The following is a 26,287-nucleotide window of genomic DNA, read 5'->3' as shown; positions in this document are numbered from 1 at the left end:
ATGGCGCCGCCCATGCCGCGTCTGCCAGTCTGCCGTAACAGTCGGATACGACGGCTCGGCTTCACCCATTATGACGCTACATAATAGCCTCAGCAGGCCACGCCGCAAGCTACGCTACTCCAACGGGCGCCTCGCTGACGGGACAAGAGAAGACCCCCTGTGTCAGAAGAGCAGCAGTACGCATATCGAAGGAAAGATTCGCTACCACTGTAGCCACAGTCACGTTGGGCCCACCTGTCGGGGCATCAACGTTCTATGTATCCGCCCCCCCTTTGATCTATAAAAGGGGAGAGCGCCGTTAGAAAACCTCAGGCTGGGTAAGAGCCAAGACCAGCAGAGGATAGATTCATTCACACAACCAAGACAATACATCTCCCAGTGGACGTAGGGTATTACGCTCCGGCGGCCCGAACCACTCTAAATCGTGTGTTCCTGAGTCCCAATCTCAGCGTAGATCTAGCCCCATCGCCTAGTACTTCCCCGAGTACTCCCTCACTGGGAATAGGCGGGTGCGCTCCGCCACCCGGCTGTGGGTACCCCTGAAAATCCCCGCGACAATGGCATTTCTGAAAAAAAATTCGCGGAGAAAATTACGCGCAGGTCCCTGGGAGCCGGTCGCCCGGCAGCGGGGCGGCCGGCCCTGGCCGCCCGGCAGCGGGGCGGCCGGCCCTGGCCGCCCGGCTGCGGGGCGACCGGCCGTAATTTTTGCAATTTAGCCCTTTTTGTGAAAGAATTTCACATATGTGCCATTTTTGTAACTTTTTGCAGAAATAGACCCTGATTCCTTTCCGGAACCAATGTTTGAGTTTCCGCCACAGCACAAGAGTGAATTTACCAATGAAACTCCTCTTCGACAATACGATAACCGTAGAGAACCGTGGCCAAAATGCAGACATGGTGAGGACTGCTTAGTGCAGATGTGCACCGACGGGATAGATGGCGGTCGGCGTTTCTTCAAATGCCCACACGCATGGGTAATACTCGGTTGTTTTATTTCTTTATCTTCGTTGAGACACCTTACATGAAATTATTTTGCAGTCTTCAGATGCTCCAGAAAACTGTGGTTTTACCAGGTGGGTCGATCCTGCACCAATTGATTCAGTTCAGGAGTTCATCGAGTACCTCCAGATAAAGATCTTTGATCTGGAATGTAAGGTGAACCATTACGAGGAAGTGAATGAGGGTAACAAAGACGACGAAGATGATGATACCAGCAATGCTGCCGCTTCACAGGATGAACCATGCACTATTCCTTACTGCAACTGCCCTTGTCACAAGGAGAAGGGCCCTGCCCCTCCGGCATCACCGGCTGCACCACTTGCAATGGGTGGATACTGCGGAGAAGGCTCAACGCAGTTTTCTACGTGGGGGTACGGCGGCTACTAGGACTACTTAGTGCTAGTAACATGCTGCATCGTTGTGTTTGTTGTGTTTTTTTAAATTACCTAAGGCATGTTAGCTTAGTTCAGAATCTGTTTATCGTAGTTGCAACGGGTTCTGCCATGCCACTGCATGTTTGATGTGTGTTTCATTAACGTTGTATTATGATATAATTTCTATAATTTATGTTGTGCAATACAGTTTTTAGTTCTTAATTCTTACCGTTATATTTAATGTGTGGTTCACAGTATTCTAGTCTCCTGAAAAAGTCCGAAAATATTAAAGGCAAGTTCGAAGATTCACTAGATTTCTTGTGCGTGCGTGGCATCTCGGCGCCGTGATCTGTGACGCCAAGACGTGTTATCTCGGCGCTGACCCCAGGGTCTATTTCTGCAAAAAATTACAAAAAAGACACATATGTGAAATTTTTTCGCGAAAAAGGCTAAATTGCAAAAATTACGGCCGGTCGCCTCGCAGTCGGGCGGCCAGGGCCGGCCGCCCCGCTGCCGGGCGGCCGGCCCCAGGGACCTGCGCGCAATTTTCTCAGCGATTTTTTTTTTCAGAAATGTCCCGGCCGCCCCGCTGCGGGGCGGCCGGGATATATTCTTATAAATTTCCAAATCGAAAATATATTTTTGGAAAAAACGAAAATAAAAAATAAAAAATAAAAATACCGCTTTTCCTTTGTTTGGGTGGCCCGAATCGTCGGCTCATCATAAATGGGCCGGGGATGCCCCCTCAGAGTTCGGCCTGCCTGCCTGGTGGCGCGTGCACAATTCATCCCAATCGTGTCACGACTCACGACGCCACGATCGACGATTCCATTCCAATTTTTCATCCATCGAAGAAGATACACAGTAGTGCCTTCGTGGACACAGACAGGTGTTTATTCAGGTACGCGTACAACCACCGGGAGTTCCGGCCACCGACTGACCGACCTCAGCTCAGCAGACGCCCTTGGTCTTCCCGCCGGCAACCGACACGCTCCGCTGCACCGCGACGACGGACTCCCGCTTGACGACCCTGGCGGAGGCCTCCTCGCCGGAGCCCTTGGCGGCGGGGCCGAGCTCGATGGTGACCCGCATCCTCGGCACGGGCCCGCCCCTGGCCTCGTCGTCCAGCGCGTCCAGCGCCATCCGCACGTGGGCCAGGAACCGCTCCGCCAGCGGGCGGCCGAAGTCCTCCCGCACCACGACGCGGAGCACCGCCATGCGCTCCAGGTCCGCCGGCATCGTGTACGCCGGCACGATCCACCCGAACCGGCGCAGCTCCGACGACAGCCGGAACGCCAGCGAGGCGCCCTCCTCGCCGCCCTTGGGCGTGAAGGCCACCAGCGGCACGCCCCGCTCCTTGGAGATGATGGTGAACCGGCCCGTGCGCTCCAGCCCCTCCCGCAGGATCCGCGCGCTCTCCATGCAGTTCTCCATCACATTCCGGTACCCCTGTGGGCGAAGAACACAGCAAGAATACAAAGTTACAAACTACAGGTTCAGATGCAAATAAATTTGTGTTACCAAATTGTTACAGTTCGTGCACAGATCATAGATACCTCGAAGCCTAATCGGAGGAACTGGTAATACTGCGCGATGATCTGGCTAGACCCTGCACATACAGAGCTGGAAATGTCAGATCGAGTTCAGAATCTCAATCAGCAACGAGATGCTGATCTACTAGACTACTACTGTTGCTGGCATGGCGATGATCTTGGGTTGTGCGTGCCTTTGGAGAAGTTGAGCGTGAAGGTGGGCTGGTCGGCGCCGAGGTAGTTGATGTGGAAGATGAGGTCCTCGGGCAGGTCCTCCTTGCTGCGCCAGACGACCCAGCCGACGCCGGCGTAGACGAGGCCGTACTTGTGGCCGCTGACGTTGATGCTCTTCACCAGCGGCAGCCGGAAGTCCCACTCCAGCTCCGGGTACAGGAACGGTGCGATGAAGCCGCCGCTGGCCGCGTCCACGTGGATGGGCGTGCCCCACCCGGTGCGCCTGTTCCTGGCGGCGAGCAGGTCGTTGAGGCGCTTCACGTCCTCGAACTCGCCGGTGAGCGTGGAGCCGAGGATGGCGGCGACGCAGATGGTGTTCTCGTCGACCATCGCCACGGCCTCGTCGGGGTCCATCACGTAGCGCCCTTCCCGGAGCCTCACCTCCTTGAGCTCCACCTCGAAGTAGCGCGCGAACTTCTCCCAGCACACCTGCACGTTGGCGCCGGTCACGATGTTGGGCCGGTCGCAGGGCTTCCCCGCCGCCCGCCGCCGGTGCTGCCACCGCCGCTTGAAGGCCAGCCCGGCGAGCATGATCGCCTCCGACGACCCCACCGTGCCGACCCCGACGGCCTTCTCGCCGTCGCCCACCGGCGCGTTGAACAGCCGCGCGATGATGTTCACGCACCGGTTCTGCGTCACAATGCAAGGAAATTGAATTCCAGAGGACGAGCTAATTAAATTAAAAAGAAAAGATCTAGATGGATGCGTGTGCCTGGAGCTCGGTGGTGACGGGGTACTCGTCCATGTCGGCGTAGTTCTTGTTGATGCCCTCGAGGATGAGCCTGTCGCACTCGGGCTCCATCCACGTGGTGACGAAGGACGCCAGGTTCAGCCGCGGGCTGCTGTCCAGCAGCAGCTCGTCGTGGATGATCTGGTACGCCGCGTCCTTGGAGATGGACTTCTGCCCCAGCTCGTACCTGCACGCATGCCATCACCACACGAGATGAAAACCCCTGCTCGTTGCTCGCAACGAATGATCGATCGATCGGAATTCAGAAGACGGCGGCGGCGGCGTTCGACCTCGGGAGCGGCTCCTGGACGTATCTCGAGGCGAAGACGACGGCCGACGCGGCGGCGGCATCGTCGAGCTCCTCAACGTGCGTCAGAACCATCTCTCCGTTGCCAGCTCGCTTCGCTCCGGTTGTCTTCCCGGTGACAAGAGATTGCTGTTGCTGTTCGATTAAATTAGTCCTATGATCTATGCCCATATATACTGGAGGGGGGGGGAGAAGGGTGACTTGTCCACTTGGGCGACGATGCTGTATCCACTGTGCGTTGCTTGTCCCGTGCTGTTGCCGCCACGCGACTCTGCTTCGCTCCCACGTCAAACCCTTGCCTTGCTTGTCCCTGCTGCTTTACTTGCTAGCTTCAATTGCTTCCCGGAGCTGCTGAATCATTCGGTTATCGTACCAGTGCATCACGCATGGGCCCATCCTAGGATCTGAAAAGCATGTGTAGAATCTAGGATGTAGCATATTTCCTTCTTATGGGCAGATGCAGCACGATTGCAAAGTTCCTGTTTCCATCTCCAGCTGCCTTTCTCTGTTTCTCCTCAAAATTCTTCCAGAGGCAAGTTCAGTTTCGGGCTTTCAGCAGAACTTTGAAGCATTTCGTCTCGCAGGTTTTACTAAGGCCTTGTGTAGTTGCTTGTGTAAATTTTTTGAAATGGAATCTTTTCACATTTGAAATATTAAATATAAACTAATTACAAAACTAATTATAAAACTCGTCGGTAAATTACGAGACGAATTTATTAAGACTAATTAATCTGTTATTAGCATATGGTTACTGTAGCAATTTAGTGACTAATTATAGTATAATTAGGCTCATTAGATTCGTCTCATAATTTAAAAGCAAACTATGCAATTAGTTTTTTGTTTTGTCTAGATTTAATACTTCATGCATATAATTAAGATTCCGTGATAGTTTTAGAATTTTGAATTTTGCAACTAAACAAGACCTATAATTTCCTTGTTGGGCGAGTTCCGTGGGCACCTGTTTCAGCTGGAGCAGGGATTTATTTATATACAGAAATCGCTTGCCATGAGAATAGCGGGGCTTGACAACCTTACTGGGAGGAAAGAAAATCTAGGTCTGACAAGTGTTTATTACAGTATATCTTTTTTTTGAAAGATATTACAGTATATCTTTTGAACTGTCCAAAATTTAGCAGGTAACTTATCTTGGTAAATATGTCCAATGCGGTTTTACTTGGTGCTTCAGTATTGCTGTCTGGTTATAGTCCTGATATTCAGTAATAGCTTCTGTCATTGTGTACCTTTTTGTTTGCTGTGGATGGGTTGTTACTTTGATCTCCAGTCAATTCCTAAAATGTTGATCAAACAATGTGAAGAAAAGGTTATCAGAGAGCAACAACATATGAATATATTTATTTTAAAAAAATACGCCCTAGGGCCTCTTATACATGGTTTATACTATGGAAAATATGAATCAGTGCAGCAAAAAACCGTGTAAAAAATGGGAACAAAATTTGAGAAATTATTATTGCCCATCGATTCCATTACGACCATCCACTTTCTGTGCTGTTGTTCTCCAACACCGTCGATTCTGTTGCCAGTAGAAGTGGGGACAAAAAGAGAACCAATCAAATTCGTATATCACCACCGAGACGAAACGTTCCATATCGCAACTTTACAAGGACATAACAAGAAGAAATTACTGCATCGACACGATCAAGACCGGAAAAGCCTGCTTATTCAAATGTTCATCATGCCTGCGGAGCCATATGCCGCGTTATTCCCTATTCCTCTACGATTTCCAGGTCTGCTGGATCAACGGACGTGAATTCACCCTCCTGCGAGAACAAAGCCTCAGCCCTGACAATCTTCTTCTGTGGGATCTGGCTGATCTTGAGCCGGTCGTCGTCGGTCAGCTCCCAGTCGAAGATGTCGAGGTTTTGCCTGAGCCTCTCCTTGTTGTAGCTCTTGACGATGGACGTCACGCCCTGCTCGTATATCCATCTCAACGCCACCTGAAGGAAGACAAGAATGGATGTGTATCAGTACAGGTAAGTTTGGAGCTAATAGAACAGAGCTTTTTGTTAACGTACTAGGCTAAACGTACGAGCAGACATGGAGACCAACAGAAAATCACTGCTACTAGACTATGCAAGCTAGGTAGAATCCTTTCTTATTTTACTACTAACTAATTAAAAAACTGTTTTAGTTTTCAGTGTAGTAGCAGGCACTAGACATCACGCGATTCACGCGTGTACTTTCCCAAGGGACACCGTGACAGCAACATCAACAGCAACGGAAACCAAAAGCCAGACACGCACGCGTGACGAATACGTGATCGACCAGAGCACGCTGCACACCGTGGCGCCATAGGATTCTCATCCACGCCCGGGCAACAGTCCAAGCCACTACCGACGACGTCAGAAGCTACGTGTCAGAAGAGAAACCCAGCCTGCCGCGCGCATGGCGCCCGGCCCCCACCACCAGCAGCGGCGGCGGCGGCGTAACGACGTACCTGCGCGACGGATTTCCCCCTCGCCTTGGCGATCCCGGCGAGCACCTCCGACCCCAGCACGGCGTTGCTGCCCGTGCCGTCCCAGTTCTGCCCCCCCAGCGGCGAGTACGCCGCGACGTGGATGCCCTTGTCGGCGCAGTACGCCCGCAGCGTCCGCTGCTGCCACGCCGGGTTGAGCTCCACCTGGTTCACCGCGGGCGGGACGGTGGCGGCGGCGAGGACCCTGCCGAGGTGCTTGGTGGTGAAGTTGCTGACGCCGATGGCCCTGGCGAGCCCCAGCCGGTGGCACTCCTCCATCGCCCGCCACACGCCCTCCAAGTCGAACGGCACGGCGTCCTCCTTCCTGCTGGGGAAAGTCGGCACCCCGGGCTTGAGGGCCACCGGCCAGTGGATCAGGGACAGGTCCAGGTACTCCATCTGCAGGCTCCTGCTCCCACGCGGAACGCACGAGAGAAAAGATCAAAAAAAAAATTTAGATTGAGAGAGAAATTTTATTTGTGATGACTACTAGTAGTAGCTCTGTAGCTGGATCGGAAGAAGGGGCGGCGTGCATGGTTGGTGAGGCCGGCCGGACGCTTACCTGAGGGTCTCCCGGAGGGAGGGGAGGACGAGGTCCGGGTGGCTCTGCGTGCACCAGAGCTTGGAGGTGACGAACACCTCCTCCCGGGACCGGAGGAGCCCGCGGCGCACGGCCTCGGCCACGGCCTCGCCGAGCGGCCCCTCCGTGCCGTACATGGCGGCCGTGTCGAAGTGGCGGTAGCCCAGCTCGATGGCCGCCAGCACGGCGTCCCTGGTGGCCCCGGGCACCGGCTGCAACGACGCCGTGCCCATGCCCACCGCCGGCATCGGCCGCGCGCCGCCGCCCGGCCGCAGGGCCACCTCCGGCACCGGCACCGCCGCGGACGCCATGCCGATGCGAATTGCGATGCGCCTGGTCTCTCCGCGGGTCAGATGTGTCGCGCTGCGATGATCACGTCTAGGTGCAGAGATGGAACAGGAGCGCGCGCGGCGTGATGGAGCAGCCTGTGCGCCGCGGCATCTTTATGTGGCAATCGCGCCGCGAGTCGAGGGCGGAGGGAACGTGGCGTCGGCGTTCGTGTCGTGACATCGAACATGTCGTGTTGGCACGGGAGCGTTCTGGCCGGCGGATGCGATGGTGCATGCCAGTCTCCACCGGAATCCACAGCGTTTGGCGTCGTCAGCAGTCGTCACGCGTTACGCTTGCACTTGGTGGTTATTTTTAGTAAAAAACTTTTCCGCTAAAAAAAAAAGAAGTTAAAACTTTTCCAGGTGAATGAGTAACGAGTGACGTCGACCACTCATCAACAACCGCGGGCGCTGACTAGGGCAGATTTTTATTAGGACCGGTCTCCTGAGGCTGCTTGAAGAAAGAAGAGAAGAAACAATCGACCACAACTCCACTACAAGCGACTGTTGGGCCGTTTAGTTCCCAAAAATTTTCACCCAAAAATTTTCACCTCCCCTTTAAACACATGTATGAAGCACTAAATATAATTAAATAACAAAACTAATTACACAGTTTGGATGTACACGGCGAGACGAATCTTTTGAACCTAATTAGGACATGATTAGTCATAAGTGCTACAGTAACCCACATGTGCTAATGATGCGGTCAAAAGCCTCAAAAAATTCGTCTTGCGGTTTCCAAGTGAGTTCTAAAATTAATTTTTTAATTAGTGTTCGAAAAACCCTCCCGACATCTGGTCAAACACTGATGTGACACCCAAATTTTTTTGATTTTGGGAACTAAACGCCCCCACAATGACACCAATTATGACGATTTGAAATGACCAGTACCGCTCTAACCTAAGAGGGAAGGGGTGAATTAGTCACTATTAAAAATTTAGACATATAGCTCCAACTATTTACACAATATTAAACTAAAACATGCTATCTTGATGTGCAACTATAGTTGTTCTAGTGTGAAACCCCTATCCCAAAAAAGTTTAGCAACATATAATCTTTCATATCAAGAAACTACTCTATGAAAATAAAGGCACACAAATTGCTAGTATGAATGCGGAAGCTTGAAGAGCGGGATAAGAGAAAGCAAACTCTCGACGCGGGTGTTTATCCTCTGGTTCGGTTAGCCACAAAGGCACACATACATCCACGTTGTTGTAGCACTCACTAAGAGTATTGCTACTCGGCCACCAAGTCTCTTCCGTGAACACAATCACGGTCACCTTGGCCCCGGGTTCCACTAAGGAGCTTCTCCACAAAGGATGGGGGTCTCCACGTCCCCCGCACAAAGTGTCGTCGCCGCTCCACGCCAAGTCGGAGGGTCGATGACGTTGCCGGCGAGCTTCACAGCTCCAAGGGGCCGGCGCACCAAGCTCTTCTTTTGGTTCACTTAAGAACCACAGCACAAATGCTCAAGCCCTTGCAATCTCACTCACTAAGAGCTAATCTTTTACACAACACTCTCAAAGTGTGCTAAGGGCTAAGGATATGATTACTATGCTCTTGTATGGCTTGGAGGTGTTCTTGATTATGTGTGGGAAGTCCAGCAAGTCCAGCACTCTTCAAATGGCCGGGGGATGCCATATATATAGGCCTCCAAGTCGTGGAGCCGTTGCTCCAACGGTCAACAGAAATCTGCGTATCATTGGTTGAACCGATGCCTCTGGCAGGGGTAGCGTCAGTTCATCCGGTCACTCTAAGACCCGAAGTAGCCGTTGAACACCTGACAGCTGACACAGTGATCATCGGTTGAACCGATGATTACCCGTCGGTTAAACCGGTCACTCACAGCACTCAACTAGTCGTTGGTCTTCTTCTCTTCTGCTGACGTCATTACACCGGTGCTTTACTCCGATGCATCACCGGTTCATCCGGTGCTGAAAAATCTTCTCCTGGGCGCTTGACATCGTCTCTGGAACATAGTGTGCCCAATGCACCGATGCCTGTCGTGATACCGTCGGTTCAACCGGTGCCTCACATGATTTTCACTTGAGCTTCAGAGACACACCAGGGCATCGGATCATCCGACAACCATAGGATGCACCGATGCTGTAGGCATCGGTTCAACCGGCAATCATTTTAGTTTCTTTGATTGCGTTGTCATTCGATCACCAAAATCACTTGAAATGGCATAAATGATGCCATATTCGTTACACGATTGCGCATCGTATATCCATATCACCGGTCTTCTCTGTTGCCGGAAGCTCGGAACCGGATGCAGTGCTGCCCTCCAGTGCCGGACGGGAGCAGTGCGGGCACCAGAGGCAACCCCAACGGTCAGGTTCACAGTTAGCGACTGTTGGCGTGGACTAAACGCTCGCAATGCCATCTTCTCTCTCTTTCGACAAAGCGTGTGCTTTCTTCGATCAATCATTCTACTGAAGATCCTTCAAGTCGAGGAGAAGAAAGCAAAAGAAGTTCGTGGCTCTGTGACACCATTTAATTTGGAGAAAATTAGTTTGTTGGCCCTCTAGAAAAATTGAGTTTAGATTCTTGGCCCTATTCCGTTTTAACTTTGGTATATGGCCTCAAAGCTAAATTGATTTTGATATATGGCCGTTAGATGGGCATGTTAAAAGTGTTAGAACAAACCTGAAATGACCCTTTTATCCCTGTGGGTAAATGGAGCACCACAACACAGAAGGACTGTGCCTCCTATAGGTAAATGGAGAACCAAACCTGATTAATATTTTCATATATACATTATTCTCTAAATATATTGTCTCTTTTTCTACACCTACATGTTCCTTATGTGCTTTAGGGTTTCTAAAATGAGCACCCTCATCAATCTCTATGGTGTTCTTGGTTCGAAAATTATCATTAAAATTCCACTTTATAACTAGTACAAATGGATCATAAGAACCTCGATATGTGATGAACATGATTATAACCCTCCTCTTGCGGTGCTTACTAAACATACACATCAACTCATGATCCGAGTTTATTTCAGGAAAGGTTTTTAGAGCTTCATCATAGTATTGGATATGAGCAACTTCCATATACCCTGGAGGATATTTCTCTACCACTGATTCTACCAAATCCTTGAAATTTGTTCTATCTGAATCCACTACCATGTCAAAGCTAAAATATTTAACATCCTTCCTGCAGTTTCTTCTGTTGCCCAACAATTTGATTTCCAAATTGAAACTAGAATCGAACCTGTTTGCACAAGAAATTGAACCTGTTTAGTACTGCAAATTTGTAGGTGATGGAATAAAAACGATGAGAGATGCTACACTCACCCTTGAACCGTGTCGTTGTGCTCATCCTCGCTGTCAGCCCTATGTGAAGCCTGAGAACCATCATCCACGTTCCGGCAAGGGGCTTCGCCCGTGGCGCCCTTGGAGGGCTGCGCGCCCAGACCGGCGCTGGCGCCGGCGCCGCTGCCTCCCTGCGCGCCCTCCCCACGTTCCCTTGCTTGCGCGGCCATCGGCGCCCTTGCTGGGCACGCCCTGGCCCGCGGCCCCTCGCTCGGCGAAGGACTCCTGGCCCTGGCTGCCTCGGGGGTCCTCACGCAGGTCAGGAGCGCCGCCTAGATCCGCCGTAATCGCGGCGGTGTGGGGCCGGGCCAGACCCTGACCGGTGGGAAGGGAGGCAGAGGGGAGCTCGGGATCCGGCAGCCGGTCCATCACCGCGGGGGGGGGGGGGGGTGAGGGTGCCTGGATCCGCCAGGAAGATGGTGCGACTGAGGGAGGCCGCCGCCACCACGAGCAACATCATGGGGGTCGGGGCGGGGCTCGGGGGCAACTGGGCAAAAAGTTAAGGTGAGAAAGGCTAGAATGGTCTTTTCCCCATGAGCAGAGACCAAGGACTAACAGTTGGACTGGATGGAAGCCTACAAATCTAACGGAAGAGCCATATACCAAAACCAATTTAGCTTTGAGGCCATATACCAAAGTTGAAACGGAATAGGACCAAGGATCTAAACTCAACTTTCTGGAGGGCCAACAAACTAATTTACTCTTTAATTTGACTGCGACTGCACACCATCGATCTGTGTGGTAGCTTTTACAGAGTTCGCCAAACGCCCAATGTACTTCTTCATCAGGCCGCTGCCACGGCTCCATGGAAGTACGTCCTCGAAGCTTCAGAAATAATGCAACTGCACCTGGAAGCATTGGGCGTTTGCAGGCCGGGAGGACGTCTATTCGTTCGCTCGTGCGAGCTGAGCCATGGCTGAAGAAGACTTGCCCACACTTCCAGTCACCTTCCTGTCCCTAGCAGCCCGATCCACCGCCCGGTTCCTGATCCGCTTGTCAAGCCACTGAACTGCCGCCACCTCGGAATCGGACACCGTCGTCGGTCTTCCGTTCCGTGCCATCCCTCCCCTAACCCCGGCAGCCAATCACCATCGTGAGCTCGGCAAGCAAGAAGAACAGTACTCGCGGCTCCACCTGCAGCGACGGCTCATCCGATCCCTTCGGTTTTCCACGGTACTCGAAGAACGAACAGTCAATTTTTTTTGAAAAATTTGGGTCTGTACCATTAAAAGATTTCAAAGTTAGATATATACCATCGTGAAACAACATATTCGTTTCTAACCACCAGTACAATAAGAAGTGATTCAAGACCTCCGGCCATTCTGACAATTTAATGTGCTGCCATATTTTCGTTTGTTTTGCGAAGTGTACCGACAATTCAAAGCGGCAGTATGGCTCTGTAGAATTCAGGATGTATCAAACAACCAGCACCACCAATTTTTCAGAACACAGCCGCATCAACTAGATGGAGAATTCAGCTACATTTCCACGATATCAAGCACGGCAAGATCCACGCGGGAGGCGCCTTCGGGGCTAAACATCCCCGCCACTCTGACCCTCTTGTGTTGCGGTATCTGACTAATCTTGAAACGGTCTTCATCACTCAGTTCCCAGTTGAAGATCTCCATGTTCTCCTTGAGCCTCTCCCATTTAAGGCTCTTGACAACCATGCTGGCACCTTGCTCGTAGATCCACCACAGAGAAATCTAGGGGGAGAACGGAAACTAGTTATGCTGCTATGTGCTAACATCGCAGAAAAAAAAGAATCAGAGGAATTCGACATATTAACAGTATTGAATCGATACTTTTTTAGATTAAGGAAAAACCCGGACTTCAACAGTATTGAATCGATACTACCTTCACCATTTATTCTATCATGTATTTAGATGGCTGTGCCATGATGTTGTGCAAAAGTTCTGTAGTTTTCGAAGGGCTTCTACAGTCTAAACTCGCCCAAAAAAGTCCCTAAATGTTAGCATATCATTTACAAACTGCAGAAACCTAGTAGACATTATGCAGTGCAACATCAGAAGCTAGATATGCGATAGAATTTGAAAATGTTTAAATAGGATATGAACTAAGAACGATTGGTAAACTTTGACAAAGATTCAGAGGGGCAGGGGGATCGAACCTGAGCCACTGATTTCCCTCTAGCCTTTGAAATCTCTTCAAGAACTTCAGACTGTAGTACTGCATTTGACATGCTTCGGCCTCCAAGGGGAGAATATGCCGTCACATGAATACCCTTGTCTTTGCAGAACTCAATTAATTTTTTCTGCTGCCAAATCGGATTCATTTCAACCTGCAAAGATCATACATAAATACCAATGCTGACATGCCAGATGATACATACGCTATACTTCAGGCTATAGGATTCTTTCACAACTCAGGGCATTTCCAATTGATTTCATATTTATGATATCATTTCAGACCGTTCCCAATTTTGCAAACAAAAAACCTGTCACTCGGCTTGCTTCTTTAAATGACAGAGCAAGGGTCTGCTTTTATTTAAAAAAAACGTGCCATTTGCAAAAAATGATTTCACATTAAACTTGTAACTGGACCTTAATAGTTCATTTCACAAACGATGGAAAAATCCCATATAGCATCCGGATCGGAACCATTTTCGTATTTTTAATATCTTTTTCATCCCGTCCATATAGAAAGTTATTTACAAATGATAATTCGTTAAACGGCCTTCAATCAAACACTGGAGAGCTAATGAAGGTTACTGAAATTGCCATTACTAATTATCCACTAGATCAATACAAACCTGATTAACCGCTGGGGGGATTTCCGCAATTGCAAGTAGCTCTTGCAGCTTTGTTGTCGTGAAATTGCTGACACCAATCATTCTAGCAAGCCCAAGCCGATGGCATTCCTCCATCGCCCGCCACACGCCGGTCAGGTCCATGGGCATTATGTCCTCCCTTTTAATTGGAAATTGGGGTTTGCCTGGCTTTGCAGCAACTGGCCAATGGACCAGGTACAGATCAACATAGTCCATTTGAAGGTTCCTACAGATATGAAGAGGTAAGAATCTTGATTGCCACCAAAGAGCACCAGTTTTCGTTTTTTTTGGTACACCAGGCTTCCAGCTACTGCAGAATTGCTAGGTTGAATTGCAAGAATCTAGTTTTAAGTTTCACATCGCTCTTGCCTGTTCTTTCAAAAGCCGAGATTTGAACAGGTTTTTAATTTTTAGTTTCAAGTTTTATCGAAATTAGGTATTAAGTTTCAGGTTTAGTTTTGAGTTGACTGGATTGGATCCTAGTAATTGACATCGAATCTCCAAAAAGAAACGAGGAAGCAAATCTGTAGCTCAATAGACCCTTACTGCAAGCTCTCCCTGAGCGAAGGGAGCACGAGGTCCGGGTGGCACTGCGAGCAGGAGACATATCTGGTGCAATCACGGAACTGGTGAAATCACCGTGCAATCCGACTAAAAAGGTCTTCAAAAAATTCTGAAAAAAATCATGAATGTAACTGCTAGAGTAAGATGAATTTGACTATGAAATTTTATATGTAGATGGGGTAGACCGAGATGTACATTCATGATTTTTTTCAGAATTTTTTGAAGACCTTTTTAGTCGAATTGCACGATGATTTCACCAGTTCCGTGATTGCACCAGATATGTCTCCCTGCGAGCACCACATCTTGGTGGTGACGAACACCTCCTCCCTGTACGCCACGACCCCACGCCGCGCAGCTTCGGCCACGGCCTCGCCGACGGCCCGCTCGGAGCGGTAGAGCGAGGCGGTGTCGAGGTGACGGTAGCCGAGCTCCAGCGCGGCAATTACGGCAGCTCTGACGTCCTCCTCCACGAACGGGAACGATGCCGTGCCAAGCCCCACCGCTGGCACCGGCACCGGCCGGCCGGCGGCGGCGCCAGCCATGAACTCGGGACAGCCTGTGCCTACCCTCCCTGCTGGTGGTGATGCCATGGCCGGCGCCGCCTGCATGCTCCGCGTGTCTCCAATACGAGTCGTCACTCGTGACGCGCGGGCTAATATAAAACAAACAATATTGAAAGATATTCCTCACCAAAAAAAATAATACTAAAAGATTACACAGTACAACTCAGATACTCACAACGCACGCACACTCACACTCCTATGAACACACGTACGTAAACCCTACTCCTATGTGCATCTTCAAAGACTGAACCGGTAAATTCTCGAGATCGACAAAGTCACCACATGCGCCTTGAAATATACCTATTGTTATTGTGTTAGTATAGGATTGAGATCTCTTTTGTAATGATTGTAAAGTATCAAATGGTACTTTCAGGTAATTATTTTTTAATTTTTTTTATAGTTGATCTATAAAAATTAGAATAAATTAGTACTTCGTCCCACCATTTTTGATACTTGATCTCACATTTTGAAAATACCAGGTACTTTACTCTAGATACTTTTGAATACTTTCTATCTTTACTACCGTACGATTTTACCAAATAAACAGTTCCTATTTTTTTTCAATCATTGTAAAATTTCTCTAGAATTGGACTACCGGTACGTGTATAGGATTGGATTACTAGGCTAGCCTTTTTGTTGTGTTAGTAGAAAACTAGAAATGCCACCAGGTCGCTCGAGTTTGTCGGAGGCCTGGCCCAGTTCAGAACGAGAAAAAAAAAACAGTCCCCTGTTGAATGGGCCCAGTGAACACGTAGAAACGCACAGGCCTCTGAATGCCGTAAAACTACTCGATGCTGTTTTATATGATTTGACCTTCAGTCTAATTTTGCGATTTAACCTAAGGCTCGAGGGCTACATATGGAGCGTGAGTTCATCGCGCACCATATAAAAGAAGATGATTTGGGGCTTCACCTCACAGCTCGATGCAGCCAAAGAAGTATTCGGAAGACTATTCGAAACACTCGGAGGGCCACTCGAAGCACTCGAAGACGTCTTCAGAAGCATTCAACATCTGCAGGACTCGGCTACGAAGAACTAAACCTTTGTGAGACCCGGAGCAATAGGACTGCTTACAGCCTTACATGTGTGGAATATTCTAGAGTAAGAGGTATCGTATGACATGTACCTTAACCTCACGTAACTACCCGATTAAGGCATATGTGTAGTCGATATATAAGGAAACTATCCGACCCTATTGGATTAGGACTCTGCTAGTATTCGGCTAACACTTTCCATGTAACTCTGCCCCCGGACTATAAAGACGGGCACGGATCCCTCCAAAACATCCTAGCTCAGGGCGCAATATACCAAACTATGACACAGAATGTAAGGTATTACGCTATTCTGGCGGTCCGAACCTATCTAAATTTGTATCTTGTGTCCTATCATTTACCCTCAAGTTCCAGTCCGGCGATCTGTCCCCAAACAATCTTCTACCTAGGGCGTCCCTAGGTAGGCCGGCGGTAAAAACACTAACACCCGGTACTAGGGGCGAAGGCATATAATGATTAGCAAGTGCTAATGCACATCATAAAAATGAAAAATAGCAATTATATCTAAATTTTCATGCAATCACAAGGCAAGTGCACCCTTTCCGATTGGTTCTAGTTGTACCACTGCCCAGTACTGCCACCGACTAAGAGGACGCCACCCTACCCTCCAGCTCAGTCTTTGGTCCACTGTATAGCAAACTGTCGACCACTGCCACCCCGCAACCAGCCACCACTGTCCATCTTCCCTACCACCCCTCCTTCTTTTGTCCTAAAACCCCACTAGCTCCCCTCCCCTGACCTGGCAGCCAATCACCATCGCGAGCTCGAGAAGGAAGAAGAACAGTACTTGCATGCCCACCTACAGCGACAGCTCATCCCTTTGATCATTCTACGATGCGCTGGTAGCTTGACCCAAGTTATAGTTTTTGTTGTGAGATCGTAACTTAATGCTCCCCGCTTGGCATTAATCACGAAACATGTTCCCAACATGGGCAGGGGGCACCGGCTCAACACCCATGAGTGAGGAGGGAGGACCATAAGTAGGCGCACTCTAGATATCCCTGTCCGAAGAGTAGACGTGAACGCGTAGTACATTGGTGTTCGAGTCGAGGAAGACGATGAGGAAGCGGTCATGACTGCAGTGGACGTGATGAGCAGCATTCCATTGGTACACGTCTTGCAGCTCATGGGCTATCGACAACGCTGGAAGAACCCGCCGCTCGTCTGTGATGGGGAGCCAAACGTCGAGGTCTGGAACCCAGAGTGCGTCGGCAAAGAGGACTCGACCGTGCCGGGTGTCAAGCGCACTGCAGTTGCGATACTCGGTGGTGGGGATGAAGCGCATGCAGTTGCGGGCACCGTATCGGATGTTGGCGATGAATCCGAGCAAGGGGCGTGCAGTGGTGTTCGGCAAATCTGCTGCGGAATCCTGGCGCGGAGATGATGCGGCACCAGCGCCTGGACACTGTGGCGGCGTGGAGGAGGCTCACGGGGTCATCCGACGGCAAGCGGACATGCTAGTTGCTTGGCCGAACACGGTGCGGATCCTTGCGAGCCGATGAGCAAGGGGAGTTTGGGGGTGGGGGATTGGGTGGGAAGGCGAAATTGCGTCGCGACGGGTGGATTTTGGTTGGGCGCAGGCAGGGGCAACCCATTTGTAGCAGCTCTGCTGCAGCTGGCTTCTATGCCCCACCTCTCAACCGCTCCCGCATGTTTCCACAATGTTTCAACGAAACTTTTTGGCTTGAAATTGGATAAATAACTCGTGAAACTTTTTCCTATTTTCAGCAGTTAAACATGCCATATTGCAACAGTTAAATTTCTATTCCATACTAGGTCAGTCTATCAATATGTTGTCTGATTGAACTGTAGGTGTAGCCTCCAATCGTCCAACAAGTTTGCATTGGTAAATAAGGTGCAGCCTCCCGTTAAATGTTAAGATTTGTGAGAGTTCATAGGATTTTTCTAGTTTTCTAACTACGCTCTATCTTATCTATCTCGACATTATCATGCTCACTCCATCACTTCCAAACTCTAGCCATGAGAAACTTATGAGTAAGTAGTCTTCCGTAGATTTAATAATGAATAACATTGTAGTTGTCCTAACAAAAATATAAGAAATTATAATGCCCTCATATAGCCATAGTCATAATATATACACCATCTCATGTATAAAATCTTTTATCTAGAAACATCTATAAAAGTAGTAAGTTTTATATGATTTTAATATAATATATACACCATCTCATGTATAAAATATTTTATCTAGAAATTTTTATACTATCTCATGTATAAAATCTTTTATCTAGAAATATCTACAAAAGTAGTAAGTTTATATGATTTCTATATATCATCTTATATAAAAATTTATTTATATAATTTAAATAATATTCTAGAAATTTTTTAGCTTAGTAAAGATTTTTAGAAGCACCAACTGACATGCAGTGTTAAGGCAGCGGTGAACGAGCTGCCACGGACAGCGGCGGCCTCGGTATGCCATGCCAGGGCTACCACAGCGTTGAAGTTAGGGCGATGATCTCTTCCCGGCGTCTTGAGGTGGGCTTGTCTTGAGGCAGACTTAATGGCTACCAAACTCAGCATAAATCGCACTCGTGAAATCCAATCAAGTGATATGCATGTTCAGGACTATCCAGTTTTGCTGTGCTATTTGAGCCTAGCACCGCATCTCATCCCGGGCCCATCTGAATCCAATCCACCAAGCCCTATCTTCAGCCCACGAGCTCGCTCGTCCACCCATTGTTGTTTTCTAGCTTATCGACTAAAATTGCGAGTCACAAAAACGTAACCTGAATTGAGGCTTGAAATTGACGATCATAATCAAAACAATAACAAGAAGAAAAACTTAAAAATCTAGACAGAGATGGTATATAAATGATACAGTATATATTCTGATGAGAAACAAAGGCAGGCAAGAAGCCGGCCGTGTATTTATTGACTGACACAAAAACATGCAGTGTGTAAATATTTCAAATTGTATATTGATCTAACCAACGACAATTAACAAAGTCTCTGACTTGAATATGGACCTAAAGTAGCTACCACTGTTAAACAAGTTGTAACTAACCGAATATGGTTGTATCTAAATATAGAAGAGATATGGCTGGTTAGGAAACATAGGATGTTATTAGAGATAGAACAGTTGTAACCGTGTAAATCTTCCTTTCCTAGATAGTTTCCAAACCAGCCAACTTTCCTATATATTGTGTACATGCGCTTGTTATGCGCCACCAATATTATTAACACGAAGCCGTCGTGATCTCTGATTTGAGGCCGACGTTCACATCTTCTATTGCGCCTCTGATTCTTTTCATGGTAATCAGAGCCTAGTAGATTCAATCCTTGAAGCAATGGCGTCCTCAAGTTCGTCATCGAATCCTCTCCTCGGCGTTCAAGTCACGGAGAAACTCACTCGCCAGAATCACGGGATGTGGTCTGCACAAGTTCTTGCGATCTTACGAGGCGCAAGATTGGAGCGATATGTCAACGGCAAAGCCGTAGCTCCACCTGAAGAAATTGATGAGAAGAAGGGTGACGTCAAGGATGGTGCACCCGTCAAGGTCTCGAATCCGGCCTATGAAGAGTGGTTCGCCACGGACCAATAGGTCCTATGGTTTCTCCTCACCTCCCTGTCCAGGGACATCCTGGTGCAAGTCGCCACGGCAAGAACCTCCGCTGAAGCATGGAAGACGATCATCGACATGTTCGCCTCACACACGCGTGCATGTGCGACTAACGTGTGTCTCGCCCTCGCCACGACAAAGAAGGACAACATGACGGTTGCTCAATACTATGGCAAGATGAAGGGGCTCGCAGATGAGATGGCTGCAGCAGGAAGGCCCCTCGACGATGAGGAACTGGTGATGTATATCTGCAATGGTCTTGACACTGAGTACAACTCTCTAGTTTCTGCTCTTGTAACTAGATTAGAACCTATTGCTCCTTCAGAATTGTACTCCCAATTATTAAGCTTTGAGACCAGATTAGAGCTGCAGCTTGGCTCCGGTTCATCGTCGTCAGCAAATTCAGCAGGAAGAGGTGGTCGCGGTGGGGGCCAGCAAAGGGGAGGCTTCAATCGTGGCCGAGGTGGACGGTCCAATCCTGGCCGCGGGTCTGGTGGCCGCGGGCGTGGTCAGCATCAGCCACCACGCCAGAATCAACAGCGCAGAAGCTTCCCCACTGGACCTACCGCGACCCATGACAACAATGGGCGCCCTATCTGTCAGGTCTGCTTCAAGACAGGACACACGGCGATTGACTGCTAGCATAGGTTTGATGAAAACTATGTCCCAGAGGAACGCCATGTTGCTGCTGCTATGAGCCTGTACTCCATGGATCAAAATTGGTACATGGACTCTGGTGCTACCGACAATATCACAAGTGATCTTGAAAAGCTCGCCGTTCGTGACAAGTATCATGGAGGTGACCAAATTCATACGGCAAGCGGTGCAGGTATGGAAATTAAACATATTGGTCATTCATTAGTTCACACCCCAACTCGTAATTTGCATCTAAACAATATTCTTCATGTTCCAAAGGCTGCAAAAAATCTTGTCTCAGTTCATCGTCTCACCAAAGATAATTCTGCTTTTCTTGAATTTCACCCTGATTATTTTTTGATCAAGGATCAGGCCACGAAGAACACCATCCTTAAGGGGCCATGTCGTAGGGGTCTCTATCCCCTTCCTCCATCCACTTTAAAGCAAGCCTTTGGAGCCGTCAAACCATCCTTTGAGAGGTGGCACAATCGTTTGGGTCATGCATCCGCCCCTATTATTTCTAAAGTTATTAGCATGAATAATCCCCCCTGTTTAGATGAGTCAAATAAAGAGTCTGTGTGTGATGCTTGTCAAAAGGCAAAGAGTCATCAGCTTCCGTATCCCAAGTCGCATAGTGTTTCAAGTAAACCTTTGGAACTTGTTTTCTCTAATGTTTGGGGTCCTCCACCTAATTCGGTTGGAAGAAATAGATATTATGTTAGTTTCATAGATGATTACAGCAAATATGTGTGGATTTATCTTATTAAGCACAAATCTGAGGTTTTTCAGAAATTCAATGAATTTCAAAATCTAGTTGAGAGGCTCTTTAATCGAAAAATTGTTGCAATGCAAATAGACTGGGGGGTGAATACCAGAAACTTCACTCCTTTTTTGAGCGAGTTGGAATCTCTCATCTTGTGTCGTGTCCTCATGCTCATCAACAAAACGGGGCTGCGGAACGAAAACATAGACATATTGTTGAAGTTGGGTTAGCTCTTCTTGCTCATGCATCTATTCCTCTTAAATATTGGGAAGATTCTTTCGTTGCTGCCACATATCTTATCAATCGGACACCCAGTCGAGTCATTAATTATGAAACACCTCTTGAACGGTTGTTCCAACAAAAACCAGACTATTCATCTCTCAGAGTCTTTGGTTGTGCTTGTTGGCCTAATCTTCATCCATATAATACCCACAAGTTTCAGTTCCGCTCCAAACAGTGTGTGTTTCTTGGTTATAGCCCTTTGCACAAAGGTTTCAAGTGCTTAGATCCTTCCACAGGACAGGTCTATATATCTCGGGATGTTACTTTTGATGAGAATGTTTTTCCTTTCTCTCAACTTCATCCGAATGCAGGAGCTAGACTTCGTCAAGAAATATCTCTCCTTCCTCCTGATCTCCAGCCACTACCATATGATCAAGGGGGAGAACTAATGAGTGATCATATGTTTAATTCTAATAATTCGTGTGAAGAATTGTGTGCAGGAGATGGTGGTGAATTCCATGCAGATTCGGTTGCAGACGCCGAAACCGCGTCGCTTGCGTCCCCTCCGACCAGTGCTCCTACCACCTCGTCACCTGGGGAGACAACCTCGCCCATCGTACAACTGACAGGATCCCTGTCGGACTCAGCGCCTGGCTTCCCTGCGTCGGTTTCGCCCACGAGAACAGGTGCTAATCCTACTACTGATCTGCATGGGCAAGCGTCAGAATCTTCTGTGCCTGAGGAAGTTGCATCCCCAGCTGCGGCGACAAATGCACCTGAGATATCAAGACCCATGACACGGTTACAGGCCGGCATTCACAAACCAAAGGTGTATACTGACGGCACTATTCGATATGGGTTTTTTACATCATCAGGGGAACCACAAAATATAAATGAAGCTTTAGGAGATAAGAATGGGAAAAATGCTATGGATTTAGAATACTCTGCTTTGATGAAAAATAAAACCTGGCATCTTGTACCTCCAAGAAGAGGCACTAATATTATTGACTGCAAATGGGTTTACAAAATAAAAAGAAAAGCAGATGGAAGTTTGGATAGATATAAGGCTCGTCTTGTTGCTAAAGGTTTCAAGCAAATGTATGGCATAGGCTATGAAGACACTTTTAGTCCTGTGGTCAAGGCATCAACAATTCGAGTTATTCTTTCTGTTGCTGTGTCAAGAGGTTAGAGTCTTCGTCAATTAGATGTACAAAATGCCTTTTTACATGGTCTACTAGAAGAAGAAGTTTATATGAAACAGCCACCTGGATATGAGGACAAGTCTGTGCCAGGTTATGTGTGCAGACTCGACAAGGCTTTGTATGGACTTAAACAAGCACCAAGAGCGTGGTATTCGAGGTTAAGCATGAAGCTACAAGACTTGGGTTTCAAATCGTGTAACAGTCCAAAATCTCACACAAATAAAATTTGTTTGAATTCAAAATTTATTTTCAAAATCTAATTTCAAGATTGTTGAGCTCATCTTCTTTTGCATAAAGAAAATTTTCTCCCAAACTTAAATTATCTAATTTCTTTGTAACAACCATCATCAAATCATTTTTCCTCTCTCCCTGACCACCGGGCTCCACCTGTCATTCTCCTCACTGTCCCCCTCCAGAAACCTCCTCGTACCTGGCCAGCTCGTCCCCTCGCTCGAAGCATCGCCACGCAGCTGATCGCTCTGCCGTGCTCATCCCGGTGCCTCGCTCCCTTTCCGCACGGCCTAATCCTCTACTGAGGCGCCAGCAGCAGCAGCAATAAACTTCTCACTCTCCCTCTCTTACCTTTTTATTTATGGGTGGACAAAAATATCGGAGCAACACATTAATTCTCATCTCGCTCCCTGCACACACACCTCTCTCTCTCTCACGTCTCTTTCATACTCTCTCTCTCCGTCGGTGGTGCAGCGCCCCCTCTGATTTTTTTTCTCCTCTGAGCAAGAAGGCAAGCAGCCAGCACGCCTTGCTCCTCTCTCCGCTTTCCATGGCAAGCAGCAGCTCTCTCACTTCCTGCATGAACACATGCATGCACACAATTAATTCTCACCTCCCTCTCACTTCCTGTACACATGCATGCACACTCACGCACACATCTCTCACACGTCTTTTCACTCCCTGCACACATGCATGCACACCACAGAAGCCATTGACGGCGAGTAGCAGCAGCAGCCCCTCATCCCCTCTGCTCCACCACACCACCGAAGCTAACCGCAGCTGTATCCTCCACTTCTTCTCCTCCCAAGCCACTGCCTTCTCCTTTTTCCATCGCAAGCCAGCAGCAGCCAGCAGGCGAGCAGCATGCCGCCGTGAAACCCACCGCCCTGCTACGCCCGTTGACGCCAGCTCACGCCGACCAAGCTTGCTCTGCTGTCTTAGGGCACCAAGGTCACCGCGGCACTGTACTCGTTGACGTTCTCCGTTGACATCGAGCTGCAGCCTGCCATGGATGTGTGACATCCCGAAAACTCACCAAAATAAATCATGCGCTAAATTTGTTTTTGTTGTTGAGCTCGACTCAAACCCTAACCCTAACTTCCCGGAAACCCTCTTGCTCCGATCTCCCGATCCCCGGAGATCTGACCCGACACCCGATTTCAATCCACGTCTCATCTCCTTCCCATCCAACGCGACGCGTCGTGACCGGCCGCCGCGAATCCCGCCCCCTCCTTTTCCCTCTCTCCTCCGGCCGCGTGCCCCACCTCCCGCGTGGCCGACCGCAGCCGCGGTCGCCGCTGGCGCGCACCGCCCCTCCCCCTCCTTTTCCTTTCACTCTCTCTCCCTTTTCCCCATTTTCTTTTTCTTCATTTCTTTTTCCTATTTTTCTTTTTTTCCTCTTCACCCTTTTTCCTTTTTCTTTCTTTCCCTTCCTTCCTTCCTCTCTTCCCTCCCCGTCGCGCCTGCCCCGAGCCGCCTCCCGCTCCGAGCGCCGCCGTGCCCGGCTCCACCTCCCCGCGCACGCCCAGCTCGGCCTGCCCCGCGTGCCACGCCGTCCTCCGCGCTCGACCGCTCCCCCGCCCTCGCACCTCGCCACCGCAGCGCCCCGCCCCGGCCGACCGTACGCCGCGCGCACACGCACACGCCGCGCCGCGCCGAGCCGCGTCGCGCACGCACACCGCGTACCCGCGCACTGGCCGCGCCCGCGCGCGCCTGCGCCGGCTGCACCACGACGCTCCGGCCCTGGCCTCGCCCAGCTCGCTCGCCCCGTCCCGGTGCGTGCACCCGCCCGTGCGCACGCGCACGCGTGCACGCACACGACGCCCCAGCTGACCGCGCCACGCCGCGGCCGCCATCACCGCCGCGCCACCTCGCTGTGCCACTCACTGCCCCGCCCCACTCAGCGCCATTCACGCGCACACGCACCGAGCCGCGGCGAACGCGCCAAGCCGCAACGCCGTGAGCTCCGCCGAGCCCACGTGCACGCCTGGCCGCGCCGCGCGCCGCTCGCCGCTGCCCCGCACTGCGCCGCCCTGTGCTCGCCGCTGCCGCCCACGTCCCGTCACCCCTGTGCCACCTCATCGCCACCGGCCACGCCCCCCCCCAACCGACCTACATCGGCTATAAAAGGGCCTACCGGCGCCGCTCCTCCGCACCCAAGCCTCCCCGCCACCACCGCTTCTCCTCGCAGCTCCCAGCGCCGCCCCGCCGGACTCCAGTGACCGCCGCCGCCCGCTCACGACGACCCGCCGCCTCGCTCCATCCCAAGCCGAGCCAGGTGGGGGAATCGAGCCGCCATCTTCCCCTTCTCCTTTCCCCTCTACCCCGGGCCGGCGCTGAGCTCCTGGCCGCCGGGGATTGACGCCGCCGGCGCCCTTGCTCCCCTCCCCTGTTTCAGTTGGGAGGAAGGGGAAGACAGGGCAGTTTTGCCCAAAACCCCCTAGTCTTCCTTGTGTTCTCAAAAGAATCCCCACTCCTTATGGGCTTTTTCCTAAAAGGGCCCTTCTACTTTCCTATTTTTCCAAACAAGTCCTCCACTATTTAAACTTAATAATAATTAGGCCCCTGCACTTTCCTTTTAGGCCCAAATACTTTTAGAAATCATAAACAGGCCCCGGGTTCTCCCGAATTAATTACAAATAGGCCCCTGACCCCTTAACCGACCCACAAACCCTTACAAAACCCATCATTTCATGTAACAAACGACCTCTGATCAACCCGAAACTTTACCATGCCTCTCATAACTAAGTCTTGGCCATGCCTTTAGGAAACCACTCAAAGATGTTACTTCTATCTCCATATTTTATGTGTTTCCGATTCGAGCTCAACAATAGGTCTTTGTACTGATTGGATGCTTGTTGTGTGTGCTATAGATCGCGGTGTGAACGAAGGAGAGCCCGCTAGCGAGCAGTTCTACGAGCAAGGGAACGAGGATCAGTTCCACGACCCCGAGCCCGAAGGACAGGACTTCCCCGAAGGCTTCGAAGACGGCAAGTTCAATCCCATCCTTTGATGCATGTTTCTGTCCTAGTTTTTATGAACACAACCCAATGGCCTGCTTTATAAAAATTGCATATGTTTTGCTTGCATGAAAACACGGTTGGATAGCCACCCCTTGATTTGTGATGACCATTCCTTGACTACCTAGGTTAATGTCTGATTTTGCTTGGACGTTAATCGATATTAGAACGCTTAGGACTTTACTCACATTACTATTTATTTTATAAAGAAAATGTGTGCGTATGGGATGGGATAAATGTGGTGTTTTTGTAAAGAAAGTGTAGACGGGATGGATGGCATTTCTACGGATTTGCCATTTGGTGTGCTTGTGCCAATGTGGCAAAGCAACAGAAGGGAGATATCCATCTTGTCGTGTCTAAGGACCGAGTTGGTGTGTCATCTCACCTAACTCCACTATCGTGCAAACCACTCGACCGTTGAATGGGCAACGGCGTAGCATAAATCCCACTAGTTGGTGTGGTAGCCATCAGGAGAGCTGAGAGCAACGGATGACTGAGGAAAAGGGATAAGCCCCGAGTGACTTATACCCGGTTATACCTAAGTAAATGGTCGATGACCCCTTGGTGCATCCCGTGATGGCTAGTCAGGCTTAGCTATGGTGGGTAATGGCTATGTTGGGATCTACACCGATACGACGGTGTTCGAGTTGTGGTATCCTGCTTGTGGGTAAAGTTGCACACCTCTGCAGAGTTAAGAATCTATTCGAATAGTCCGTGCCCACGGTATTGGGCGAGTTAAGGTGTGGTCACATAACTAGTGCTTCCTGGGGATGGGCTGGTGTGAGTT

The 26,287-nt window shown here is 49.7% G+C and overlaps 3 protein-coding genes and 1 non-coding gene across 5 annotated transcripts; 1 reads left to right on the top strand and 3 right to left on the bottom strand.

Moving 5' to 3' along the window:
* Positions 1–2,160: 2,160 nt before the first annotated feature.
* Positions 2,161–4,315, bottom strand: LOC120641151 (glutamate decarboxylase 2-like). Its single transcript, XM_039917150.1, has 5 exons — positions 4,160–4,315; positions 3,852–4,056; positions 3,100–3,769; positions 2,930–2,982; positions 2,161–2,822 (listed from the first exon to the last, which is right to left on the bottom strand). Exons 1-5 carry the CDS (start codon positions 4,249–4,251, stop codon positions 2,325–2,327), a joined length of 1,518 nt encoding a protein of 505 aa, XP_039773084.1. The 5' UTR covers positions 4,252–4,315; the 3' UTR covers positions 2,161–2,324.
* Positions 4,316–5,332: 1,017 nt separating this feature from the next.
* On the bottom strand, positions 5,333–7,702 carry LOC120641150 (deoxymugineic acid synthase 1-D-like). Of its 2 annotated transcripts, XR_005662156.1 has the most exons (4): positions 7,212–7,702; positions 6,632–7,058; positions 5,780–6,131; positions 5,333–5,383 (listed from the first exon to the last, which is right to left on the bottom strand). XR_005662156.1 is itself a non-coding variant. In XM_039917149.1 (3 exons), exons 1-3 carry the CDS (start codon positions 7,538–7,540, stop codon positions 5,901–5,903), a joined length of 987 nt encoding a protein of 328 aa, XP_039773083.1. In that variant the 5' UTR covers positions 7,541–7,702; the 3' UTR covers positions 5,630–5,900. The 2 variants fall into 2 exon arrangements, 1 of the variants encoding a protein (XP_039773083.1); XM_039917149.1 differs by lacking the exon at positions 5,333–5,383 and having other exon boundaries at positions 5,630–6,131.
* Positions 7,703–12,221: 4,519 nt separating this feature from the next.
* LOC120640159 (deoxymugineic acid synthase 1-D-like) lies at positions 12,222–14,838 on the bottom strand. Its single transcript, XM_039916031.1, has 5 exons — positions 14,531–14,838; positions 14,213–14,275; positions 13,649–13,892; positions 13,007–13,177; positions 12,222–12,581 (listed from the first exon to the last, which is right to left on the bottom strand). Exons 1-5 carry the CDS (start codon positions 14,836–14,838, stop codon positions 12,354–12,356), a joined length of 1,014 nt encoding a protein of 337 aa, XP_039771965.1. The 3' UTR covers positions 12,222–12,353.
* Positions 14,839–19,642: 4,804 nt separating this feature from the next.
* Positions 19,643–19,781, top strand: LOC120643240. The gene has a single exon (XR_005662927.1). It is a non-coding gene; the product is annotated as a small nucleolar RNA Z247 (small nucleolar RNA).
* Positions 19,782–26,287: the final 6,506 nt, after the last annotated feature.

Source organism: Panicum virgatum, chromosome 7K (genome assembly GCF_016808335.1).
Source record: "Panicum virgatum strain AP13 chromosome 7K, P.virgatum_v5, whole genome shotgun sequence".
In the NCBI taxonomy this organism is placed as follows: Eukaryota; Viridiplantae; Streptophyta; class Magnoliopsida; order Poales; family Poaceae; genus Panicum; species Panicum virgatum.
This window is presented reverse-complemented; position numbering and strand designations above follow the sequence as displayed.

Coding starts and splice junctions, on each gene's coding strand:
- LOC120641151 (XM_039917150.1), bottom strand. CDS start 4,251: ATGGTTCTGACGCACGTTGAGGAGCTCGACGATGCCGCCGCCGCGTCG. Junction 3,770..3,851: donor CCGTCACCACCGAGCTCCAG/GCACACGCATCC, acceptor ATTGTGACGCAG/AACCGGTGCGTGAACATCAT. Junction 2,823..2,929: donor TCCTCCGATTAGGCTTCGAG/GTATCTATGATC, acceptor CTTCGCCCACAG/GGGTACCGGAATGTGATGGA.
- LOC120641150 (XM_039917149.1), bottom strand. CDS start 7,540: ATGGCGTCCGCGGCGGTGCCGGTGCCGGAGGTGGCCCTGCGGCCGGGC. Junction 7,059..7,211: donor TCCCTCCGGGAGACCCTCAG/GTAAGCGTCCGG, acceptor GCGTGGGAGCAG/GAGCCTGCAGATGGAGTACC. Junction 6,132..6,631: donor GGGGGAAATCCGTCGCGCAG/GTACGTCGTTAC, acceptor GTCTTCCTTCAG/GTGGCGTTGAGATGGATATA.
- LOC120640159 (XM_039916031.1), bottom strand. CDS start 14,838: ATGCAGGCGGCGCCGGCCATGGCATCACCACCAGCAGGGAGGGTAGGC. Junction 13,893..14,212: donor TCGCTCAGGGAGAGCTTGCA/GTAAGGGTCTAT, acceptor TCATATCTGTAG/GAACCTTCAAATGGACTATG. Junction 13,178..13,648: donor TCCCCCCAGCGGTTAATCAG/GTTTGTATTGAT, acceptor TGATCTTTGCAG/GTTGAAATGAATCCGATTTG.